Genomic DNA, 23,178 nt, shown 5'->3' with positions numbered 1-23,178 from the left:
CCAATATAGTGGATAACAAAATCACTTCTTTGTAATAAGTTAGAGGTCGAAGGTAAAATTATTAATAATAAAGATTTCTTCACTATGAATAAGTTTTAGATTTTCGAATTGACCGTACTCAGGAATCTGACGAAAATAATGTAAAATTTCGTTTGAATTGTTAGCTTGCAGAAATAAGTTTCTTGTAACCGAAAGGTCCAATGGACTGAAATCGGAGTGTAGACTATAACTCCCACCAAGAAGGTTTTTAAAGTTTTGAAAACTTGCGATTCAATAAAATCAGCGAGATCACAATACTGCTTAACGTTTAGTGAATTATTTTAAGACATGCAATTAGGTGAATCAGGATTTTGATGGAAAAGTTGAATGATAAAAACGGACTCCTTGTTGACTATGAGTTAGAAGCAAGGGAATCGGTGAATATAACTATATTATCTTCATTGTAAATATTAGAAATTCAAATTTTTTAGAGATTTTCGGTACCGTAATTGATGCAAGTAATGGGGCCAAAGAATGAATCAAATTGACTGTAAAAATTAGGCGGCAGAACCAATGTGTCAAACAAAATATTTTTTTTTACCGCCGGAAAAAGAAGAAAAAGAATTGAAAGGGGTACTGAACATCAACAAACACGCGAAATTCTACTCCCATCCGTGATTGCTCAACGTGATGAGCAAAGGATTTTGAGTTAATGCTTCAGATTTGCGATCTCCAGTTGGAGCTTAGTAATCCGTTGGTCGAGCTGTTGAGAGCGTTGCTTTTCTGTGAGAAATTTTGTTGTACTGATAAGTAAAGGTATCAAGCTGAGGAGTGAGATTGAATATAATATTGTCAAACGGGACTTGTATTATTTGCCCTTGTATAGTATGATTATTTAGTAGATAAGATGCGACAAGTGACCAATGAGGCTGAATCTGCTGATGTTGAGTTGCAGCTGGTAGATTAAATTCGAATCGTAGTTCGGGTATCTAGTAAAACCGTGGTATTCAGCTTGTATTTCAGCTTAAGGCTGTTTTTGTAGGCAGTTTTGCAGGAGCGTAATTGTGTGAGGATAAAGATTAAGAAAGTTTGGTCGTGATGGTTGAGTTGTCGTAGTTTTGTTAAGAAGTTGGGTACTGTACTGTTAATCTTGGGTGTATTTACTTCTCGCGGCGTCGCTGGGCTAAATGTCTCTCTAATGAATTGTTTACGTAAATATTTCCTTGCAACTGTCTCTGTTGTTTTAGTTTTCGTTTTAGGTGATGTAACTGTTGTTGATGAAATTGCACTAGTTGTTTGAGTTTACATTGCTAAAACTTTGATCGTTGTAGATGGAGTAATATGAGTTGTTGGTTGTAATGAAGATAAAAGCCGGTCGAGTTGTTTGACTCCAGATTGGGTTTTAGAAGTTGATTGTGTGCTGTAATTGGGCCAGCCAAGTGAGGGTTCCTTCTGAAAGATTGGCATGAGTTTGTTTCGTTAGGACTGTAAGAAAGTGTTCTAAAATATCAAGTGTTCTCTACCCTTTCATATTCCAAGAGTATATTTTTTGAATTCATTTTGCAAGTATTATCTTTCTTGTATTTTGTATTCATTTTCCAAGTAAATCAGTTGTAATGAAGTCAGTGTGTAGTATATAATCATCATATAGTATGATGACACTAGGAGGATGGAGGAACTAATCCTATGCTGGAGATTTAGGAACGTTATGGTCGTATCTGTATTTGTCTGGAATATCCTCATCAAACACTCGGTTTGGATAAAAAAAATTTTCTCGAAAATTTTTAGCTGGTAAGCTAATAATCTCTCCAAAAGATGGAATTAGAATAAATCGTTCTCTGATAGTAACAATCTCAGAACCTGGAACTCGCAATGTGCGTTCTCTCTTCTCATCAGTGTTATTATTCTCTGAATTAGTTGTTTGATAGATAGAGGTCAGAATTAGAACTGACATAAATTGAATAGACTTTTATAAAAATCAACTAATTTGCATTGCTCGGAAAAGGCATAGAACTATGTCAATGAGTAGTTTTATGAATAGGAAAGCGGCAAAGAATATTCCGTATCGTTCAATTATATATTGTATCTTCCCGAAGCTTTCAACTAATCTAACGTTTCTGAAGTCGGGTGGAATGAATGTATCCACATAAATTGTTCTAGAATTATAATAACTTGAACCTGAACATTTCCAAATAGTTTTTGCCACCTAATAATGACTTAGTAAAATCTTTGGGAACTGCTCTTCACATTGGAGTTAAAAGTGATTGAATTCCAGAAATCCATCATAACTTTATTTTCGTAGATAGAAGCATGAAGGCTTGCAGTAATTACATTAGTAATTTGCTGAATGACTATGCGTGATTTAAAGAGTGCAGGTCCTCTAACTTTGCTTATCTGTGGGGTTAGTTCAACCCATGAATTAACATCATCAACATATAGTTGGAATAAGATTGAATGTTTTTTGGAGCACAATTGCTCCTCGGCTTTTTCGAAAGTTTGTCTAGAAATAGGATGAACAAAATGTATGTCATCTCCATAAAGAATGCATATTCTTTTATAGCACTTATTGAGAATCTGTAAGGGTTAAAGCAAATCAGGACAATTATATAGCCAGGTACCATTGCCATTAGTTTTGGGAAACATACATATGTTTCTAGTTAAAGTTTATCCTGCGAAACGGTGATTTTCATCAGATATCACTGAAGTATTGGGAATAGTTAAGCATTCTAGCTCAGAGTCATTCCCTAATAGCTCTATCGTAGAGGTTTGAAGTTGCCAAAGATCATTAATGTACAGTAGTCAATCTTTGCTCCAAGATTTGTCCCGAAATCAAAATTGTCATAAATTTGAAAATGCTCTATATCAACTATTTTGTTGTCACTAGAATAAAGTTTATTTTTCAAAAAGATCAGAATCAAAATTTTGGATAGGTTCTTCAGTGTTGATATCGAAGCCGTCACGAAGACTAAAGTACAGAGAATCATATAGCGTTATTAGATTTTTCTGTCTGTCATCTATTCTACTGCAGTCAAAAGAATCGAAAAACCAACATTGTTGTTGGGTTGCGTTACACATAGGTGCTTCTAACTTAGCTTTATAATTTCTTTGGTAAAAAGTGAATCGTGCTTGATTAATGCTAACTTTATCACAGGGTTCGCAATTTCGCGAAATGGTTAACCAAAGTGGTTAACATGAAGGTTAGGAGCATTAATTTCATAGATACTCATCTCAATAGGTCTGGCGTCTGCAAGAGATGTTAGGAGTTTTAATGCAGGGAATATAAAGAAGATCAAATATTTTGCAGAGCAGGCAGTTCTAAAACAGAAAAGCGCAAGGAGTATTATAGCAGTGAGCTCGCAAAACTGAGCAGATGAAAGTTTGTTGATCATGTTGATTATAAAGTATTCTACTGTTGAAGGAGGAAGCGGTTTAAAGTGCGTACTAATTTTGAAGGGTCGTTGATCTTTGACCATTTTTCGGCAATTGAAAGCTTGACAGGAGGCAATACAAATTTAGGTACAGAGTTTCTTCAGGTGACTAAATGTATTTATATTTGACAAATGCTTTGAAGTGTGGATGAGAATGGTGATATACAAAAAACAATTCCAATCTTGCAATACTCTCATTAATTTCAGTTGTAATATCAGTTGCAACAGGGGAGAAAATGTTTTAACTTACGTTTATTACTCCGTCTTTCTCTGCTGACTTTTTGATTACTCAATCTTCCAATTAATAGACGATGACAGTATAAAGTGCGCCACCACAATAAAAATGCCGCGACAAAAACAGCGCTGAGTGATTCGTATTAAATTAATCTGATGCTAATAATATTAAAGTCTAGTTTTGCTTCAATTTGTTTTAATGATTGCCATTTAAATGATTGCCACTGAGTCCAATTCACTGTCAGTTCTGACATAAATAGCAGTGTGTTCTTTGCAGCTTATTGTTTGTACGGTTTGGTCTTAATTGTGGATAATGCTGACAAATTTTTGTCATTGATTTGGTAATTGAAAAATAAATCAAAATTTATTTAATTACTAGGAGCAGCAAAAAATTGAAATTAAATAAATAATTGTGCTCATAAATGTGGATATTGTTGACGATTTCTCCACTCAAAAATAGCGGACATTTGTGACGTAAAAATGTGGTTTTACATGATCAGTGACAAAAATTTGTAACGATGGTCAGCAGCTATTGTTGTCACTGTTGTCCACAATTTAACCATTTTTTGATGAAGCGAAATCGGGTGACAAAAGATTGCCACTCGTGTTCGCAAGCGAGGAATACAGCTGAATTTATAGTGTTGGCGACGTAATGGGAGCCAAGACTTTTCAGCGAATCAGCATTTTTTTTCTGATTTCAGTGTTTTCGACTTTAGCTGATATTTTTCCTGCTCTACTTATTTGTTATGACAAAACGCAATTTTTTGTTTATATCGTATTTCAATAAGTCCCGGGCCTAGGATTTTGCCCGAAAATAACGCGGAAAAGAGTGTAAAAATGGTAAAAATAAAAAATTACACCCTAATTTCTCCCCTTAAATAACGGTGGAAGAGTGTAATTACAAGAGTGAATTTTCAATGTATAAAAGTGAAAGGAGGTGCTGAGGATTGACCACCCCATCTTCCCTCTCTCGAACATATTAAATTCACCTTGTGCGTAAACTCTTGCGCCAACTGATACTTTTATCATCCGTTTAAATTTCAGTTATAATGTTTATTGTGTAAGATAGTAATTTTTTATCAGTCTACACTAAATTACACTAATTGCAAAGAGTGTAAAAGAGTGGAGAAAAGAGTGTCAATACAGTGTATTTTTATAAAATTACACTCTCACATTCTTTTCCCCCATAAATTGGAGTGGAATACGCATTAAACCCAAATCCCCGCTAATTAGGGGTGGATTAAGGGGGTAAACCTCGAACCGGGTGTCTTGCTAGAAATCATTTGGCGTTTTGTGTTTTGTTGCGCGTGATTTGCTTTTGTAACAAAATGACTTTTACATGCATTAATGTTTATGTCAATTGTGGAGAAATTGACATTTACTAAAACGATTTTAGGATGGTTTTTAGAAACAACTCTTCTCAATGGCGTCAAATTAGTTAAATTGAATGCTTTTTTCTGGTGTCTTTAAGCTACACGTCTACTAAGCAGACATATTTTTATGCCAGTAAGTCTACAAGTTTCCAATTATATTTCCAATTTCTACCCCTTTTAACTTTTGGTTGATCTACTAAAATTTCCCTTAGAGTTCGGTACGGGAGGCAATTCTGTTTTCGTATGAACTCATTGTTTCTTTGCATTGCAGTGATTAAGAAGTTATTTACAATCCCATTTAACAGTTCTGAAGAAGTTTTGATGTAAAGCTTTTCATTGTTCCGAAATACCAGATTTATGAATAGAAAGACCGGGTCATTGTTCCGAAATACCAGATTTATGAATAGAAAGACCGGGTCATTGTTCTGAAATACCAGATATATGATTCGACTTACCGGGTCATTAACTTCTTCCGGGTCCGTGTATTTAACGACCCGGAATGACACCCCCCCCCCAGACGACGTTTTGTCGAGTCATATTTCTACCACCTCGCCCCGGGTAGATACTTGACCTGTTCATACGCTTTTGAAAGCATAGAGTTTGTTCACTTTTTAGCGAGAGTTTGCTGTTGTACACGTCAGGTGTTGTGGCTGCTTTCCTGGTGTTGGCCATGTTGATCATCATTGTGGCCACTCCTGTGTCATTGGTTAAAAAACCACCCTCTGTAGGAGTCGATCACAGGCATGTACCCATTTTTTCTGTTTAGTAATTTGAATCTCGAAATGTATTTCTCAAAATGTTGACAATCGAAGAGATGTGAGAGTTTTCGGGTTGCAATTTCAAAGTATTATTAGAAGAAAACGTTGTTTTGGGTTAATGGCTCGAATTAATTCACATCAACTCATTTTTTGAGGCGTCGTCGGTTAAGGAAAAACTAATAATACTGAAAACCAGTAAGCGCACTGATTGGTTGTATAATATCCGTAATCTGCTTTTGGCGATAAATGTGAAAAAATTTTACTCCTATACGCTGCAATTTTTACAAAAAAGGCAGCTTAATTCACCTTAACTAAACATATCCGATTGTTGCGTTATTAAAATGCCTAGTGAGAATTGAAGCACGATGTACAATGGAACGCAGCAGTTACCCCATTTGACCAACCAATATAAATGGGCAGAAAAATTAATGTAAAAGATTAATTTTGTTGAAATTTTACAATAAATATCTCATATTCTACAAAATATCTATATTTGTTGGGGTGTGCTCAAAAATACGGCTCTTTTTATTGTCAAAATACACACTTATATTTGCGCAAAAGAAGTATAGTGTAACTGTAATGACAGAAAATCATTATATGGACGCAATTAAATCAGCTTGTGGATGGAAGATGTCCAACAGTTCTTCCGATAATGCAAAACTACTATAAAGAAAAGCAATTGCGACCCCGGGTTGACAACCATAAACTTTTCTTAACAACCATATCCAAGCCATATATGGAGTTTATGGTAACATGGCAACCATAGAGAAGACCATGCAAAATGTAGGACAATAAAAGTCAAAGTCAAAAAACACAAAAAATTACAGAGAACTGCTTAATTAATTTCTTTTGACTACATTAAGCGTTCCAAAAAAGCAAATTAGGTTAATTCAATTTTTTATGTTTTGGCAACCATATCCAAGACCAAAAATATTTATGGTCTTGCATATTGTTGCCAAGAAATCCATGACTTTTCAGGTTTCTCAAAGCGTGTCTAAAATGCTTGAAATTTGACATTAAGTAAGACATTTTTGTTACAAGAAGGCATGTTTACTTCATCACAGCGTGCTCAAAAAAATAGAAGAAAATCAACGAAACGACGTTAAAATTTAGCACAAATACATTGTTTCTAGAGCCAAAATCAGGAGTAAAAACAACAACCAATCTTTTCACAAATAAAAAGCCGTTCTATAGTATTTTTGCGGGAATTTTTTTCAGAAGGTATAATTAGTAACAGAGAGCTATTTCAACTACACAAAAATAAGCTCATGTTCCTCTTAATTAGTTTTTTTTAATTTGATGTTATTATATATTGTTTTATTTCGTGGAGTGTGATAAAATGCGCTATAAGTGCTGCAATAAACACCTGAAGCTACAACATGCGGCCTCATACCTATAAGATTGTCTCTTTTTGCATTTCGTTAAAATGATCTTTGATATGATTGCCAAGAACTCCATAAGTAGAATACATTTTAATAAAGATCTTCTTTTCATACTTTTTTATTTTTGCCCCAAAGATGTCCTACATTAGCGTATTCTGTCACTGTTGTTTACTTTTTATAGTTTTCTTATATAGATTTTAAGTATTAAGAACAATAATCTTTGTTTAGTTTTTGTCTAACATAAAAAAATACAAAAAAATATTTCCAAGAGTTCATAGGCGTTTATCGTAATTTACATGAATTGTTTGGATGACAAATCTGTTTTCAATAGAAAAACAATGTAAAATAAAAGATTTATGTTAGCAGAAAGCATATGTTTACTTCAACGCCATGAGAGTTCTAGACAAAAAACATTAGAAGAAAAGAAACGAAACGACCAAGAAATCCATAAATAAGTTATTTTAAAGTAAAGATCTTTCATTCATAAGGTTTTTATTGTTGTATCAAAGTTGTCCTATACTAGCGTACTTTGCTACTTTTCTTCACTCTCTTTAAGTATTTTGTAAATTTTAAGGATTGAGAACATTCAGTTTTGTTTATTTTTTGTCTGACTTAAACAAAAATACAAAACTAATTTTCAAGAGTTTATACGTGTTTATCATCATTTACATGGTTCGTTTGGGCGACACGATTGTTTTCACAATGTAACATAGGACTTTTTTGTTAGCAGACAGCTTATGTTCACTTCTTCAACACCATTTGGAGTTCTATACAAAAAAATTAGAAGAAAAGAAATAAAACGACCGTAAAATTTCACGCAAACACATTGTTTCTAGAGTCAAAATGATTAGTAAAAAGAACAACAACTGTGTTCAGAGAAAAGGAGCCATACTACCTTGTTTTTGGGGTAATTATGTTCAGAAGGCTTGATTGGTAACAGAAAACTCATTCAAATACAGAAAATTATGCTATAGTTTTTCAAAATAATGTTTTTTTTTAATTTGATGATATTATAATTTGTTCTATCGTAGATTGGGAAACAGTTGGCTATGAGGGCTGCAATAGAAATCCAAAGCCAGCTTACACGGCCTAATACCTCTAAACGTGTGACTTTTGTCAATTTGTTTTTTTGGTCTTTGAAATGGTTGCCAAGAACTCTGTAAAAAAAGTCATTTGAAAAAATAGCCTTTTTCTGATGGTTGCACAATTTTGCAAAAAAAATGACGTATGATAGCGCATGGTGATGCTCTTTTAGAGCACTTTAAGGCTACGGTTATTGAAATTACTGAAAAAGATTGAACCATTTTGTTTTGAACATTTTTTTATTAAAAAACTTGTTTTCAATAAACTGTCCCTTTTTTGATATATTTCATAGTTGTTGAGTTACACGTGACTACTAATCGTCTTTAATGAGACGTTTTAGACAGTTTGAAACCGAGGATTCAACGGTGCTCCCAAAATCCAAAATTTTCCGTTTTCCCTGATTTTTTGGTTCTAGTTGTAGTCCTAATTTTTTGAACGAATTTGCAGACACAACACAGCCTTTATGGCGAAGTGGATTTTTTTCTCACCTCGTGATAAAAGCTAGGAACCCCTCAATATGTCCATTGTTGACTTGCAGGAGGACCCGAAATAATTCACGGAGTTTTTTTTGCGATTTCTCCAAAAATGGGTGTCGTGACATAGCCCAAAATCAGAGGAACACTTTGGATATACAGTAATTTCTTCTAAAGTACTTTACCAAATCAAGCGGGAAAAATCGCATTTCGTTGGTACATAACCTTCTTGCTTGCGTGTATTGGTTATCCCCAATAACGACTCGGCTAAAAAGTTATTTTGGTGTAACTTTGCAAAAAGTGCCATTATTAGTACGTTTTGGGCCACCCAAATTTCGGTACCACATAACAGTAGATTTAAGTTACATATTATAGTGTTTTAAAATCCTCAGATAGTGGGAGTGGTTCCCTGTACAAATCATAGGGTGTTTTCTGGAGTCTTGAAGGTCAATTTTAGCTCTACAGCTCGTTTCTTCTTCCATTTTGGGGTCCTGGTACGACGCCTTGTTTTTGAAATATCTCCTCGTAGAGTGCACTGATTTTTTGACATAGTTGAACGTGTCATAGGCCGAGCTTTCAGCCTACATTTTTTACTTATAGCATTTTCTGTACCAGTTTGGAAATATTGACCGGTACAGGTACTGGCAGTTTTGGCCCTATTGGAGACCCACCTGCCGAGTCGATAAAAATTTGTTCAAAAACGTGGATTGTTGTAGAACGTATTGTTGTGTAGATTGCCTGTGACATGGCAAGGGTTGAAAATTTAATTATTATAACCAAACTCCTTGGCTGTGAGTTTGATGATTTCAGGCGTGAAGACTTGTGCTTCTGTAGCGTATGGTACCGTACCTATATTCCTTAATATCTCCCGATTGAGCGGTTCCATCAAGAATCCATTTGCATAGTCTAGCAAAATTGTAATGAGCTTTCTAACAGTAGATTATACGTTTCATATGAAGGTTTCACTTTCGAGATATTGTCCATTGCAGATCAGGTCATTTTGGCCCAGGAAGACCATTTCTTTCCCACGTTTTGGGTCAGATCTTTGCCCCAGATGGGCCAATCACCTCAAAAATTGACCTTGTTATGTCTGTTATAATGTCAAATAACGTATATCAACCGGTAATGTGGTTCAATAATTGCGAACCACATATTTATTTATATTTACTACTAATAACCTAGTAATCCCGTCCCAAAGGCGGTTCTGCCGGAAAGGTGCGCCCCGTTGAGACGCTGGTTGGTCAGCTCCTCCCTATTGCACCTTGTCCTTCCCCCTAGGATCTCCAGGAACAATCTGTGCTGCGCACTGACTTTTGCGAGCGTTCTTGTGTGTCTTTTGGTTTTGTTAGAATGACGTACTGCTCATATGTATACCTCATTTCAGTTAGTTATAATTATGTCAACCTTTCTGAGAGATTACAAAATTCCTCACAAGAGTGAAAGAGTAGCGTACCATCAGTCTGAATCTATTGAGTTATTCGATCACCCGGTGGTCGAAAAAGTCAGTTTTAACTTATTTTTTAATGCAATAATGCATATACGCAGCAACGCCGCCGAATAATGGCGCGAGAGACCCCTGCTTTTTCTCGGTGGCATTAATGGACTTTTTCTTAATCATGCATTCATCGAAAAAACGTGTAATATTGGTTCTACGGATTCCTAAACGTGTTTAATTGCTCTCAAACGAAGTTTGTAGCAATTATATTATAAGCTGGATGTTAGTAGAGTGCATGCATCAAATTTTTATTGCGAGTATATTTGAAAGTTTTTTTTTTGAATTTAGCTTTTTTTTCATTTTCTTGAAAGAAGCATTCTTTACTTGGACAAAATTCTTTATATTTTGTATCCAAAAACTTAAATTTTGTTTTTTTTCCTTTTGGGTCTCCTGATTTGAGCTTACAGTGCTGGCCAAACAAACTTTTTGTTATGAAGCATCTTTTAAGTGGCTGAACGTGAATATAGAAGACCATGCAAAATGTAGGACAATAAAAGTAAAAGTCAAAAAATACAAAAAATTACAGAGAAATGCTTAATTAATTTCTTTTGACTACATTAAGCGTTCCAAAAAAGCAAATTAGGTTAATTCAATTTTTTATGTTTTGGCAACCATATCCAAGACCAAAAATATTTATGGTCTTGCATATTGTTGCCAAGAAATCCATGACTTTTCAGGTTTCTCAAAGAGTGTCTAATATGCTTGAAATTTGACATTAAGTAAGACAGTTTTGTTACAAGAAGGCATGTTTACTTCATCAAAGCGTGCTAAAAAAAATAGCAGAAAATCAACGAAACGACGTTAAAATTTAGCACAAATACATTGTTTCTAGAGCCAAAATCAGGAGTAAAAACAACAACCAATCTTTTCACAAATAAAGAGCCGTTCTATAGTATTTTTGCGGTAATTTTGTTCAGAAGGCATAATTAGTAACAGAGAGCTATTTCAACTACACAACAAAAATAAGCTCATGTTCTTCTTAATTAGATTTTTTTAATTTGATGTTATTATATATTGTTGTGTTTCGTGGAGTGTGATAAAATGCGCTATAAGTGCTGCAATAAACACCTGAAGCTACAACATGTGGCTTCGTACCTATAAGATTGTCTCTTTTTGCATTTCGTTAAAATGGTCTTTGATATGATTGCCAAGAACTCCATAAATAGAATAAATTTTAATAAAGATCTTCTTTTCATACTTTTTTATATTTGCCCCAAAGATGTCCTACATTAGCGTAGTCTGCCACTGTTGTTTAATTTTTATAGTTTTCTTAAATAGATTTAAAGTATTAAGAACAATAATCTTTGTTTAGTTTTTGTCTAACATAAAAAAATACGAAAAAATGTTTCCAAGAGTTCATAGGCGTTTATCGTAATTTACATGAATTGTTTGAATGACAAATCTGTTTTCAATAGAAAAACAATGTAAAATAAGAGGTTTATGTTAGCAAAAAGCATATGTTTACTTCAACGCCATCAGAGTTGTAGACAAAAAACATTAGAAGAAAAGAAACGAAACGACCAAGAAATCCATAAATAAGTTATTTTTAAGTAAAGATCTTTCATTCATAAAGTTTTTATTGTTGTATCGAAGTTGTCCTATACTAGCGTACTTTGCTACTTTTCTTCACTCTCTTTTAGTATTTTATAAATTTTAAGGATTGAGAACATTCAGTTTTGTTTATTTTTTGTCTGACTTAAACAAAAATACAAAACTAATTTTCAAGAGTTTATACGTGTTTATCATCATTTACATGGTTCGTTTGGGCGACACGATTGTTTTCACAATGTAACATAGGAAATTTTTGTTAGCAGACAGCTTATGTTCACTTCTTCAACACCATTTGGAGTTCTATACAAAAAAATTAGAAGAAAAGAAATAAAACGACCGTAAAATTTCACGCAAACACATTGTTTCTAGAGTCAAAATGATTAGTAAAAAGAACAACAACTGTGTTCAGAGAAAAGGAGCCATACTACCTTGTTTTTGAGGTAATTATGTTCAGAAGGCTTGATTAGTAACAGAAAACTCATTCAAATACAGAAAATTATGCTATAGTTTTTCATAATAATGTTTTTTTTTTAATTTGATGATATTATAATTTGTTCTATCGTAGATTGGGAAACAGTTGGCTATGATGGCTGCAATAGAAATTCAAAGCCAGCTTAGGCGGCCTCATACCTCTAAAAGTGTGACTTTTGTCAATTTGTTTTTTTGGTCTTTGAAATGGTTGCCAAGAACTCCGTAAAAAAGTCATTTGAAAAAATAGCCTTTTTCTGATGGTTGCACAATTTTTGCAATAAAAATGACGTATAATAGCGCATGGTGATGCTCTTTTAGAGCACTTTAAGGCTACGGTTATTAAAATTACTGAAAAAGATTGAACCATTTTGTTTTGATCAATTTTTTTTTTAAAAACTTGTTTTCAATAAACTGTCCCTTTTTTGATATATTTGCTAGTTGTTGAGTTACATGTGACTACTAATCGTCTTTAATGAGACGTTTTAGACAGTTTGAAACCGAGGAATCAACGGTGCTCCCAAAATCCAAAATTTTCCGTTTTCCCTGATTTTTTGGTTCTAGTTTTAGTCCTAATTTTTTGAACGAATTTGCAAACACAACACAGCCTTTATGGCGACGTGGATTTATTCTCACCTCGTGATAAAAGCTAGGAACCGTCAATATGTCCATTGTTGACTTGCAGGAGGACCCGAAATAATTCACGGAGTTTTTTTTGCGATTTCTCCAAAAATGGGTGTCGTGACATAGCCCAAAATCAGAGGAACACTTTGGATATAGAGTAATTTCTTCTAAAGTAATTTACCAAATCAAGCGGGAATAATCGCATTGCGTTGGTACATAACCTTTCTTGCTTGCGTGTATTGGTTATCCCCAATAACGACTCGGCTAAAAAGTTATTTTGGTGTAACTTTGCAAAGAGTGCCAATATTAGTACGTTTTGGGTCACCCAAATTTCGGTACCACATAACAGTAGATTTAAGTTACATATTATAGTGTTTTAAAATCCTCAGATAGTGGGAGTGGTTCCCTGTACAAATCATAGGGTGTTTTCTGGAGTCTTGAAGGTCAATTTTAGCTCTACAGCTCGTTTCTTCTTCCATTTTGGGGTCCTGGTACGACGCCTTGTTTTTGAAATATCTCCTCGTAGAGTGCACTGATTTTTTGACATAGTTGAACGTGTCATAGGCCGAGCTTTCAGCCTACATTTTTTACTTATAGCATTTTCTGTACCAGTTTGGAAATATTGACCGGTACAGGTACTGGCAGTTTTGGCCCTATTGGAGACCCACCTGCCGAGTCGATAAAAATTTGTTCAAAAACGTGGATTGTTGTAGAACGTATTGTTGTGTAGATTGCCTGTGACATGGCAAGGGTTGAAAATTTAATTATTATAACCAAACTCCTTGGCTGTGAGTTTGATGATTTCAGGCGTGAAGACTTGTGCTTCTGTAGCGTATGGTACCGTACCTATATTCCTTAATATCTCCCGATTGAGCGGTTCCATCAAGAATCCATTTGCATAGTCTAGCAAAATTGTAATGAGCTTTCTAACAGTAGATTATACGTTTCATATGAAGGTTTCACTTTCGAGATATTGTCCATTGCAGATCAGGTCATTTTGGCCCAGGAAGACCATTTCTTTCCCACGTTTTGGGTCAGATCTTTGCCCCAGATGGGCCAATCACCTCAAAAATTGACCTTGTTATGTCTGTTATAATGTCAAATAACGTATATCAACCGGTAATGTGGTTCAATAATTGCGAACCACATATTTATTTATATTTACTACTAATAACCTAGTAATCCCGTCCCAAAGGCGGTTCTGCCGGAAAGGTGCGCCCCGTTGAGACGCTGGTTGGTCAGCTCCTCCCTATTGCACCTTGTCCTTCCCCCTAGGATCTCCAGGAACAATCTGTGCTGCGCACTGACTTTTGCGAGCGTTCTTGTGTGTCTTTTGGTTTTGTTAAAATGACGTACTGCTCATATGTATACCTCATTTCAGTTAGTTATAATTATGTCAACCTTTCTGAGAGATTACAAAATTCCTCACAAGAGTGAAAGAGTAGCGTACCATCAGTCTGAATCTATTGAGTTATTCGATCACCCGGTGGTCGAAAAGGTCAGTTTTAACCTATTTTTTAATGCAATAATGCATGTACGCAGCAACGCCGCCGAATAATGGCGCGAGAGACCCCTGCTTTTTCTCGGTGGTATTAATGGACTTTTTCTTAATCATGCATTCATCGAAAAAACATGTAATATTGGTTCTATGGATTCCTAAACGTGTTTAATTGCTCTCAAACGAAGTTTGTTGCAATTATATTATAAGCTGGATGTTAGTAGAGTGCATGCATCAAATTTTTATTGCGAGTATATTTGAAAGTTTTTTTTTGAATTTTGCTTTTTTTTCATTTTCTTGAAAGAAGCATTCTTTACTTGGACAAAATTCTTTATATTTTGTATCGAAAAACTTAAATATTGTTTTTTTTTCCTTTTGGGTCTCCTGATTTGAGCTTACAGTGCTGGCCAAACAAACTTTTTGTTATGAAGCATCTTTTAAGTGGCTGAACGTGAAAACATTTTTTCAAAACGTTTAGGGCTTCTCTTTTTTAGCAACTTTGGTTCGGCATTTTCGATTAAAAAACTAATTGAAGTCAATAGGCTTCTAACTCTGGTTTTCTGGGCTGGATAGGAGTGAAAAGTGCTCATCGAATCTTTGTTGCGGTTTTTTTGACAATTTTGTTTGTTTTAAGATTTTGCTTCGTTTTTTCGAAAGAAGCATTCTTCAAATATACAGAAGTCTTTATATTTTGTTGCTGAAAAGCTAAATAGGACTTTTCTTCTGTTTGAGGCTCCTAAATTGAGCTGACAGTGCTAGCGAATGGAACATTTTGGTTGTTAACATCTTGCAAACGCCTAATGCTTCATTTTGTAAATGAAAAATTGGTCCTCCCTTTTCGTTCAAAAAATCATTTGAAGGCAATGGGCTTGTACCCATGTTTTGATAGGCCAAGTACAAGTAGAATGCATGCGTCAAACTCTCATTGCGGGTAATTTTGAAAGTTTCGGTTGATTTTAGCTTTTTTTCTCGAAAGAAGCATTCTTTATTTCGACAAAATTTCTTAAATGTTGTTGTAAAAAACCTGTATAGGATTTTTTCTTCTCTCTAGGGCTCCCAAATTGAGCTTACTGTGCTAGCAGAGCAAACATTTCGGTAGTAAACATCTTGTAAGTTGCTGGACTTGAAGACTTTTTTCGAAACGCTTAAAGCTTCTTTTTTTAAAGAAAATTTGGTCCTCACTTTTTTTCAAAAAATCATTTGAAGGCAATAGGCTTGTAACCCTGTTTTGCTAGGCCAAATACAAATAGACTGCACGCGTCAATTTTTTGTCGCGGGTAGTTTTGAAATTTTTGGTTGATTTTAGCTTTTTTCGGTTTCTCGAAGGAAGCATTCTTTAATTGGACAAAATGTCTTATATTTTGTTTTTAAAAATCTAAATAGGATTTTTTCTTCTGTTTAGGGCTCCTAATTGGAGCTTACAGTGCTAGCGGAGTAAACAATTCCTCACCTTTTGTTCAAAAAACATTTGAAGGCAATGGGCTTGAAAACTTGTTTGAATAGGCCAAGTTCAAGTAGAATGCACGCGTCAAACTCTTATTGCGGGTAATTTGGAAAATTTCGGTTGATTTTAGCTTTTTTTTGTTTTCTCGGAAGAAGCATTCTTTATTTGGAAAAAAATTTCTTATATTTTGTTGTTAAAAACCTATATAGGGTTTTTTCTTCTGTCTAGGGCTCCCAAATTGAGCTTACAGTGCTAGCCGAGGAAACATTTTGGTAGTAAACATCTTGTAAGTTGTTGGACTTGAAAACTTTTTTCGAAACGCTTAATGTTTCTTTTCTTTAAAGAAAATTTGGTCCTCACTTTTTGTTCAAAAATTCATTTGAAGGCAATAGGCTTGTAACCCTGTTTTGCTAGGCCAAATACAAGTAGAACGCCCGCGTTAAATTTTTATTGCGGGTAGTTTTGAAAAATTTACTTCATTTTAGACTTCTTTTTCGTTTTCTCGAAAGATGAATTCTTAATTTGGACAAAATTCTCTATTTTTCGTTGCTTTAGATGTAAAAAGGAAAAATATTCTGTTTCGGGCTCCCAAATTGAGCTTACAGTGCTAGCCAAGCTACGTTTTGGACATGAGGCATCTTTTAAGTGGCTGGACTTGAAAACTTTTCTCAAAACGCCTTATGCATCTTTTAATGAAAATTTGGTCCTGCCTTTTTGTTCAAAAACTCATTTGAAGGCAATCGGCTTGTAACCCTGTTTGTTAGGCCAAATAGAAGTAGAAAGCACGTGTCAAACATTTATCGCGGGTAGTTTTGAATGTTGTGGCTGATTTTTGGTTTTTCGGTTTCTCGAAAGAAGCATTCTTTGTTTGGACAAAATGTCTTATTGTTTTGTTGTTAAAAATGTAATTAGGATTTTTCTTCTGTTCAGGGCTCCTAAATGGAGCTTACAGTGCTAGTTGAATAAATATTTTGGTAGTAAACATCTTGTAAGTTGCTGGACTTCAAAACTTTTTTTAAAACGCTTAATGCTTCTTTTTTTAAAAGAAAATTGGGTCCTCACTTTTTGTTCAAAAAATAATTTGAAGGCAATGGACTTGTAACCCTGTTTTGCTAGGCTAACTACCACTAGAATGCATGCATCAAATTTTTATTGCGGGTAGTTTTGAAAATTTTACTTCCTTTTAGAGTTCTTTTTCGTTTTCTCGAAAGCAGCATTCTTAATTTGGACAAAATTCTCTATTTTTCGTTGCTTAAGACGTAAAAAGGAAAAATATTCTGTTTCGGGCTCCTAAATTGAGCTTACAGTGCTAGCCAAGCACCGTTTTAGGCATGAGGCATCTTGCAAATCGCTGGGCTTTAAAACTTCTTTCAAAACGCCTAATGCATCTTGTTTTAATGAAAATTTGGTCCTGCCTTTTAGTTCAAAAAATCATTTGATTGCAATTGGCTTGTAAACCTGTTTTAATAGGCCAAATACAAGTAAAATGCACGCGTCAAATATTTATCGCGGGTAGTTTTGAAAGTTGTGGCTGATTTTAGCTTTTTTTCGGTTCCTCGAAAGAAGCATTCTTTATTTGGACAAAATGTCTTATTTTTTGTTGTTAAAAATCTAAGTATGATTTTCTTCTGTTCGGCGCTTTTAAATGGAGCTTACAGTGCTAGCGGAGTAAATATTTTGGCTTTAAACATCTTGTAACTGGCTGGACTTCAAAACTTTTTTAAAACGCTTGACGCTTCTTTTTTTTTAGAGAAAAATTGGTCTGCAATTTTGTTCAAGAAATCAATTGAAGGCTTTGGGCTTGTAACCCTGTTTTGCTAGGCCAACTACAACTAGAATGCATGCATCATATTTTTATTGCGGGTAGTTTTGAAAATTTTACTTCCTATTAGAGTTCTTTTTCGTTTTCTCGAAAGAAGCATTCTTAATTAGGACAAAATTCTCTATTTTTCGTTGATTATGACGTAAGAAGGAAAAATACTGTGTTTAGAGCTCTTAAGTGGAGCTTACAATTCTAGCGGAGTAAACATTTTGGTTGTAAACATCTTGTAACTGGCTGGACTTCAAAACTTTTTTTAAAACGCTTGACGCTTCTTTTTTTTAGAGAAAATTTGGTCCTCAATTTTGTTCAAGAAATCAATTGAAGGCATTGGGCTTGAAACCCTGTTTTGCTAGGCCAACTACGAAAAAAATGCATGTGTCAAGTTGTTATTGTGGTTAGTTTTGAAAATTTTACTTCAGTTTTCTCGAAAGAGGCATTCTTAATTTGGACAAAATTCTCTATTTTTCGTTGATTATGACGTAAAAAGGAAAAGTCTTCTGTTTAGGGCTCCTAAATTGAGCTTACAGTGCTAGCCAAGCAATTTTTTGGGCATGAGGCACCTTGCAAGTGGCTGGAATGGTTGAGAAGCTTTCGAACGATGTCAATCAAAAACTCGTTGATGAGAAAGCTCTCTATGCAAAATTTGACGCAATGCTTGGGAACTGTTACAGTGAAGCTAAAAATTCGGGTTACATCTTCAAAGCAGACGTTTTTGAGGGCTATGGATTGTTTTTTAATGGAAATGAAACGCTGAAATTTGCACGGAACAAGGTTCTCGAAAACCTATGGGCAATTCTAGAGCCCATTGAAAAAGAAGATGAAAATCAGATTCAACCTGTAATCAAACACTGTAATCAAATCAGTCTCTGTAATCAAACCCACTAACGTTTGCAAGAAAAGTAGACTAATGGTTGGCACCGTTTGTTTTGTGAACCATTCGTGTGACTCAAACTGCGAGTATGTGATCGCTGAAATAAGCGGACAAAAGTGTGTCAAACTGAAAATGCTGGAAGATATTTCTCCTGGTGATGATTTGCTGGTATTTTACGGTGCAGATTATTTCGGAGAGAAAAAAAAGATCCTGCGAATGCCCTCGCGTCCAGTTTAACGATATATCAAAAGAAGTCGAGAATAATCAAACAGATAATTGTGAGTTACGCATGTTGAACCCAGTGCAACTGGACGTTCAATCTGTGTTCAGACAAACTCGTCGTCGATCGATTGTCCAAAGGAGGCAAACTGAAGTAGGCGAAGCACGGCTTTATCAATCTAGTACATCCGAAGATTCCAGCACTTCTTTTAATGAAGAAAATGAATGTTCTTCGGGAAGTAGTCAAACAGTCCCTTTGGAGGCGAAAAGAACGACTAATTAAGAAGCTGAGAATGTCCCTAAAACTTCGAACGTTGTAATTTCAACCCCGCAACACTCTTTCGTTCTTGAATTAGAATAAGATGATATAGGTGAGGTTCTTGTCCGCAGTAAATTGAGTTCTCCTTCTGAAGTGAGTTCCTCGGAGACGGAAGACGAGTCTGTCCAGACTAGCGTAAACCCGATAGAAGATTTTCTTTATTGCGTCTCAGCTACATTTTCTAAACATTCAACGCCTGATTCGGAAGCGAATGATTGGCTAAAATTGTTGCGACTAGTAGTTACCCAATGAGTGATACCAAGCTTCAAAAGCAACAAAAACAAATATCATTCCACACTGAAAGAGAAAACTGAACGCATGAAAGCTTTTGGCACTGGGTTTTGATGGTCTTTGAATTTTGTTTCCGAATTGAAGTCCATTATCGAAAACCATATTAATGAGATTTTTCGTTATGATACATTGCGCAATAAAAATCGCGACCTGAAGCTTCCGGATTTTTTTGAAGAGAATTTGTGTAACAAAGAAGTGCGGATCAAATTTGGAGAAACTTTTTTATCGTCTACGGTTTAACGTTTTTTTTTGCTAGTTTCCGATTTGCCGGTGACAGCATTTTTACTGAACATGCAGGCTCACAAGGCAAAATATGGTTGCACATTGTGTCTCGTACAAATTCAGAATTCTGACAACTCTCGATATTATCCACTAAACAGCTTCAAAATGCGAACGTCAGAGTTGCATGAAAAATACTTCAAGCAAATAGAGCGCAATCGTTTGTTAGTTTACCGTGGTGTAAAATGCAGAACAAAAGTTTACTCGCTTATTCCTAATCTCCCTCTCACGGCACAAATTGATGTCATGCATCAAGTTTTCATGACTGTCACAAAAGTCCTACTACAAATCATCCAAAAAAAGACGACGAGAAGTGACCTCCTCACAATTGAAAATGGTGTCAAATATATTGCGGTAAGTGTTGAAAGACAACTAATTATTTGATAATTTGTCATTTTTTGTCATTTCTGATTTAGGGGATTATTTGGTTCTAGCTCCCTTGTGAATTCAAGGGAAGTGCCAGGCTTCTTCGGGAACTCGATTTCTTTAAAGCAAACGAACTGAAGGTCTGGTTTTTTATATTGGTCCAATTCTGTTCCATTCTACTATCAACGAAGATCTCTACGAGCGTTTTATTCTTCTCAGCTATGCAGTTCGCCTGCTGATGATCTTATCCTCGTATGTAGATGAAGCTGACAATTTGATCCAAAGTTTCCTTACCAAACTAAAAACAAGCCATTCTGAAGAGGTTTTTACACCAAATGTGCATGCAATGTTACACTTAGCGTGGCAAGTTGGGTCTTTACGTCCGCTATGGACAACATCCGCAATGATGTTCGAGTCGGCGAACTACATATTGCAATCCAAGTTCACAGGAACTGTGAATCATCTGCAGCTTCTCGTGGAACGCTATATACGCAACAAAGATATGTACCGTGCAAATACAATTATAGGAAAATGCAACCTAGTCGAGGTGGCCAGAAAAGTTCGCGGTAAACAAAAATTTTGCAGACGAACAATCGTTGTTGGTATTCCAACTGATGTCTTACAGGAAGGAAAAAATTTTTAGAGCAATGCAAAGCTAAATTTGTTCTGGTTGGACTCGCTTTCTCATATTTTGTCACAGAACAGTTTCATTTCCTATAGAAGTAATGGACGGTTTTCTTACGGACAGATACGAGTGTTCTTCACTTGAAACAGTGTTGAAAAATTTCTGTTTACGTTCTAAAATTTGTGGAAAGGAAGAAATGTAATCATCCAACTAGCGCTCCCGTGTATTCAATCCTCATTTTTTACACTAACCTCGAAGAAAGAGATTGTTTTCGGGGACGCAATCCATGAAAAGTTTTTGAGAATTGATTTCAATATTTTTTTTTACTTGTCGCCTAGTCTGAACGGTTTTGAGCCTGATTAACTAGTCCGAACTTTGCAAACAACTTTATCAATACGGGTTTCTGGAGATCAAACTTAGTTTGATCTGCAGAAGTACCGTTTTGTGCCTCTGTCATGTTTTTTGCCTCTGACATGTAGTACCGTTTTGTTTATTATTCCTTTATTCCTTTAGTTTGATCTGCAGAAGTACCGTTTTGTGCCTCTGTCATGTTTTTTGCCTCTGACATGTAGTACCGTTTTGTTTATTATTCCTTTATTCCTTTAGTTTGATCTGCAGAAGTACCGTTTTGTGCCTCTGTCATGTTTTTTGCCTCTGACATGTAGTACCGTTTTGTCTATTATTCCTTTATGAGCAACTTGGCATTTTATTATCATTTCTTTAATAGCTGCTAGCAATTGTTAGAAAGTAGTTGAGTCATTTGTTTTGTTTACAAAAGTAATGAATTGCCTGAAGCTACATACAGGCTGCTGTAATTTAAAATGGAGCGTGTAGGGTATTTCCAGATTTCTAAGAAAGCATGGGTCAACCAAAAATTGGATTTGGAGAGTTTATTTTGTAAAAATTGCTGTTTATGGCAGCAGGTGGCCACGTTTCGATTGCGGACCACGTAATACTGTTTTTTGAATGCAGCTAAAGCTGCCTACTGGGTTCCGTAAGCTAAAGTGGAGTATGTATTGCCTTTTCAATTCCGTAAGCAAGCATGGGTCGACCATAAATTGGATCCAGAGAGTTTTTTGTGTTAAAATTGTTGTATATTCCAGCAGTTCACTACGGGTTGATAAGTACTGAAAAAAAAATGCTTCTGGAAAGCAGCTAAGGCTGCATACTGGCTGCTGGAAACTAATATGGTACAAGTGAGGTATTTTAAGATCCGTAAAAAAGCATAGGTCAAACTAAATTGGATATAAAGCGTTTATTTTCTTACAGCTGCTGTATATGGCAACTGGTGTCTAGCGGTTGATATGGACTGGGCAGCACTGCTCATTTAAATCAGCTAAAGCTGTCTACTGGGTTCTGTAAACTAGAGTGGAGCGTTTATGGTCTTTTAAGAACCATAAGAAATCATAGGTAGACCATAAATGTGACTTAGAGAGTTTATTGTTTTAAAATTGCTGCATATGGCAGCCGAAGGCTAGGGGTTGATTTGGACTGAGCAGTACTGCTCATTGAAAGCAGCTTAAGCTGCTTACTGGGTTCTTTAAACTAGACTGGAGCTTTTATGGTCTTTTATGAACCGTAGGAAATTATAGGTCGACCATAAATGGGACTTCGAGAGTTTATTGTGTTAAAATTGCTGTATATTGCAGCGGTTGGCTACAGATTGATGTGGACTGGGCATTACTGCCTATAGAAGGCAGCTAAAGTTGCCTACTGGGTGCTGCAAAATAAAAGGGAGCGTTTATGGTCTTGTGAGAACCATAGGGGAACCATATAAGAACCATATAAGAACCATATATGGTACCATTTTACCATAAAATGTTATTGAGTGTGGAAACCTTTTAATGTCGTGTGGGTTGTTTGAAGGTGCTCCTGGAACAAGAAAAAAGAATCTTCAGATCTTGGATGCCATTAAAGAATCATATATGGAATTCTTGGCAACCATAGCAAGATCATATAAGAAATTTTTTCATCGCCTGTATGGAACCATATACGGTTCTTGGATAGGGTTCCCAAGAAAGGTCAACCCGGGAGAATCGGTCAAAACATTGAAATTTGTTTTCGGCTACTTCGCCGGATCAGTAATCTAATTTCGATTCAGCGCCCGTCCGTACAAACTAAACTGGGCTGGCTATATGGTACATTTCACATTTTTATTCCAGAAAACAAATCTTAATGCACGCAACAGGGGCATTAAAGCCCGGTTCGTCAATTTTTAGTCATACAGGTACTATATATATATATATATATATATATATATATATATTTATATATATATATATATATATATATATATATATATATATATTTATATATATATATATATATATGTATATACATATATATATATATATATATATATATATATATATATATATATGTATATACATATATATATATATATATATATATATATATATATATATATATCATACACAGTTTCCCCAGTACAATTCCTGTAAGACTTCAAAAAATACAAGATCGTTGTATCAAATTAAAAATTAAATAAATGATAGTTGTGATAAACCATTGAAAAAGTATATGAGAATGCTTACTACGAATAATAATTGCATCAGTGGACTTGTATGCAATCATT

At 35.1% G+C, this 23,178-nt stretch overlaps 1 protein-coding gene across 1 annotated transcript in view; it reads left to right on the top strand.

The window, feature by feature from the left end:
- LOC142341360 (uncharacterized) overlaps positions 1-18,985 on the top strand; it is a 79,754-nt gene extending 60,769 nt beyond the window's left edge. The window contains exons 12-15 of the mRNA XM_075392288.1: positions 5,630-5,759; positions 10,095-10,211; positions 14,230-14,346; positions 18,716-18,985. Coding sequence (XP_075248403.1) covers positions 5,630-5,759; positions 10,095-10,211; positions 14,230-14,346; positions 18,716-18,985 — 634 coding nt within the window. The remainder of the gene's footprint in view (positions 1-5,629; positions 5,760-10,094; positions 10,212-14,229; positions 14,347-18,715) is intronic.
- Positions 18,986-23,178: the final 4,193 nt, after the last annotated feature.

This window comes from Convolutriloba macropyga, chromosome 6 (assembly GCF_964194025.1).
Source record: "Convolutriloba macropyga chromosome 6, txConMacr16.3, whole genome shotgun sequence".
In the NCBI taxonomy this organism is placed as follows: Eukaryota; Metazoa; Xenacoelomorpha; order Acoela; family Convolutidae; genus Convolutriloba; species Convolutriloba macropyga.
This window is presented reverse-complemented; position numbering and strand designations above follow the sequence as displayed.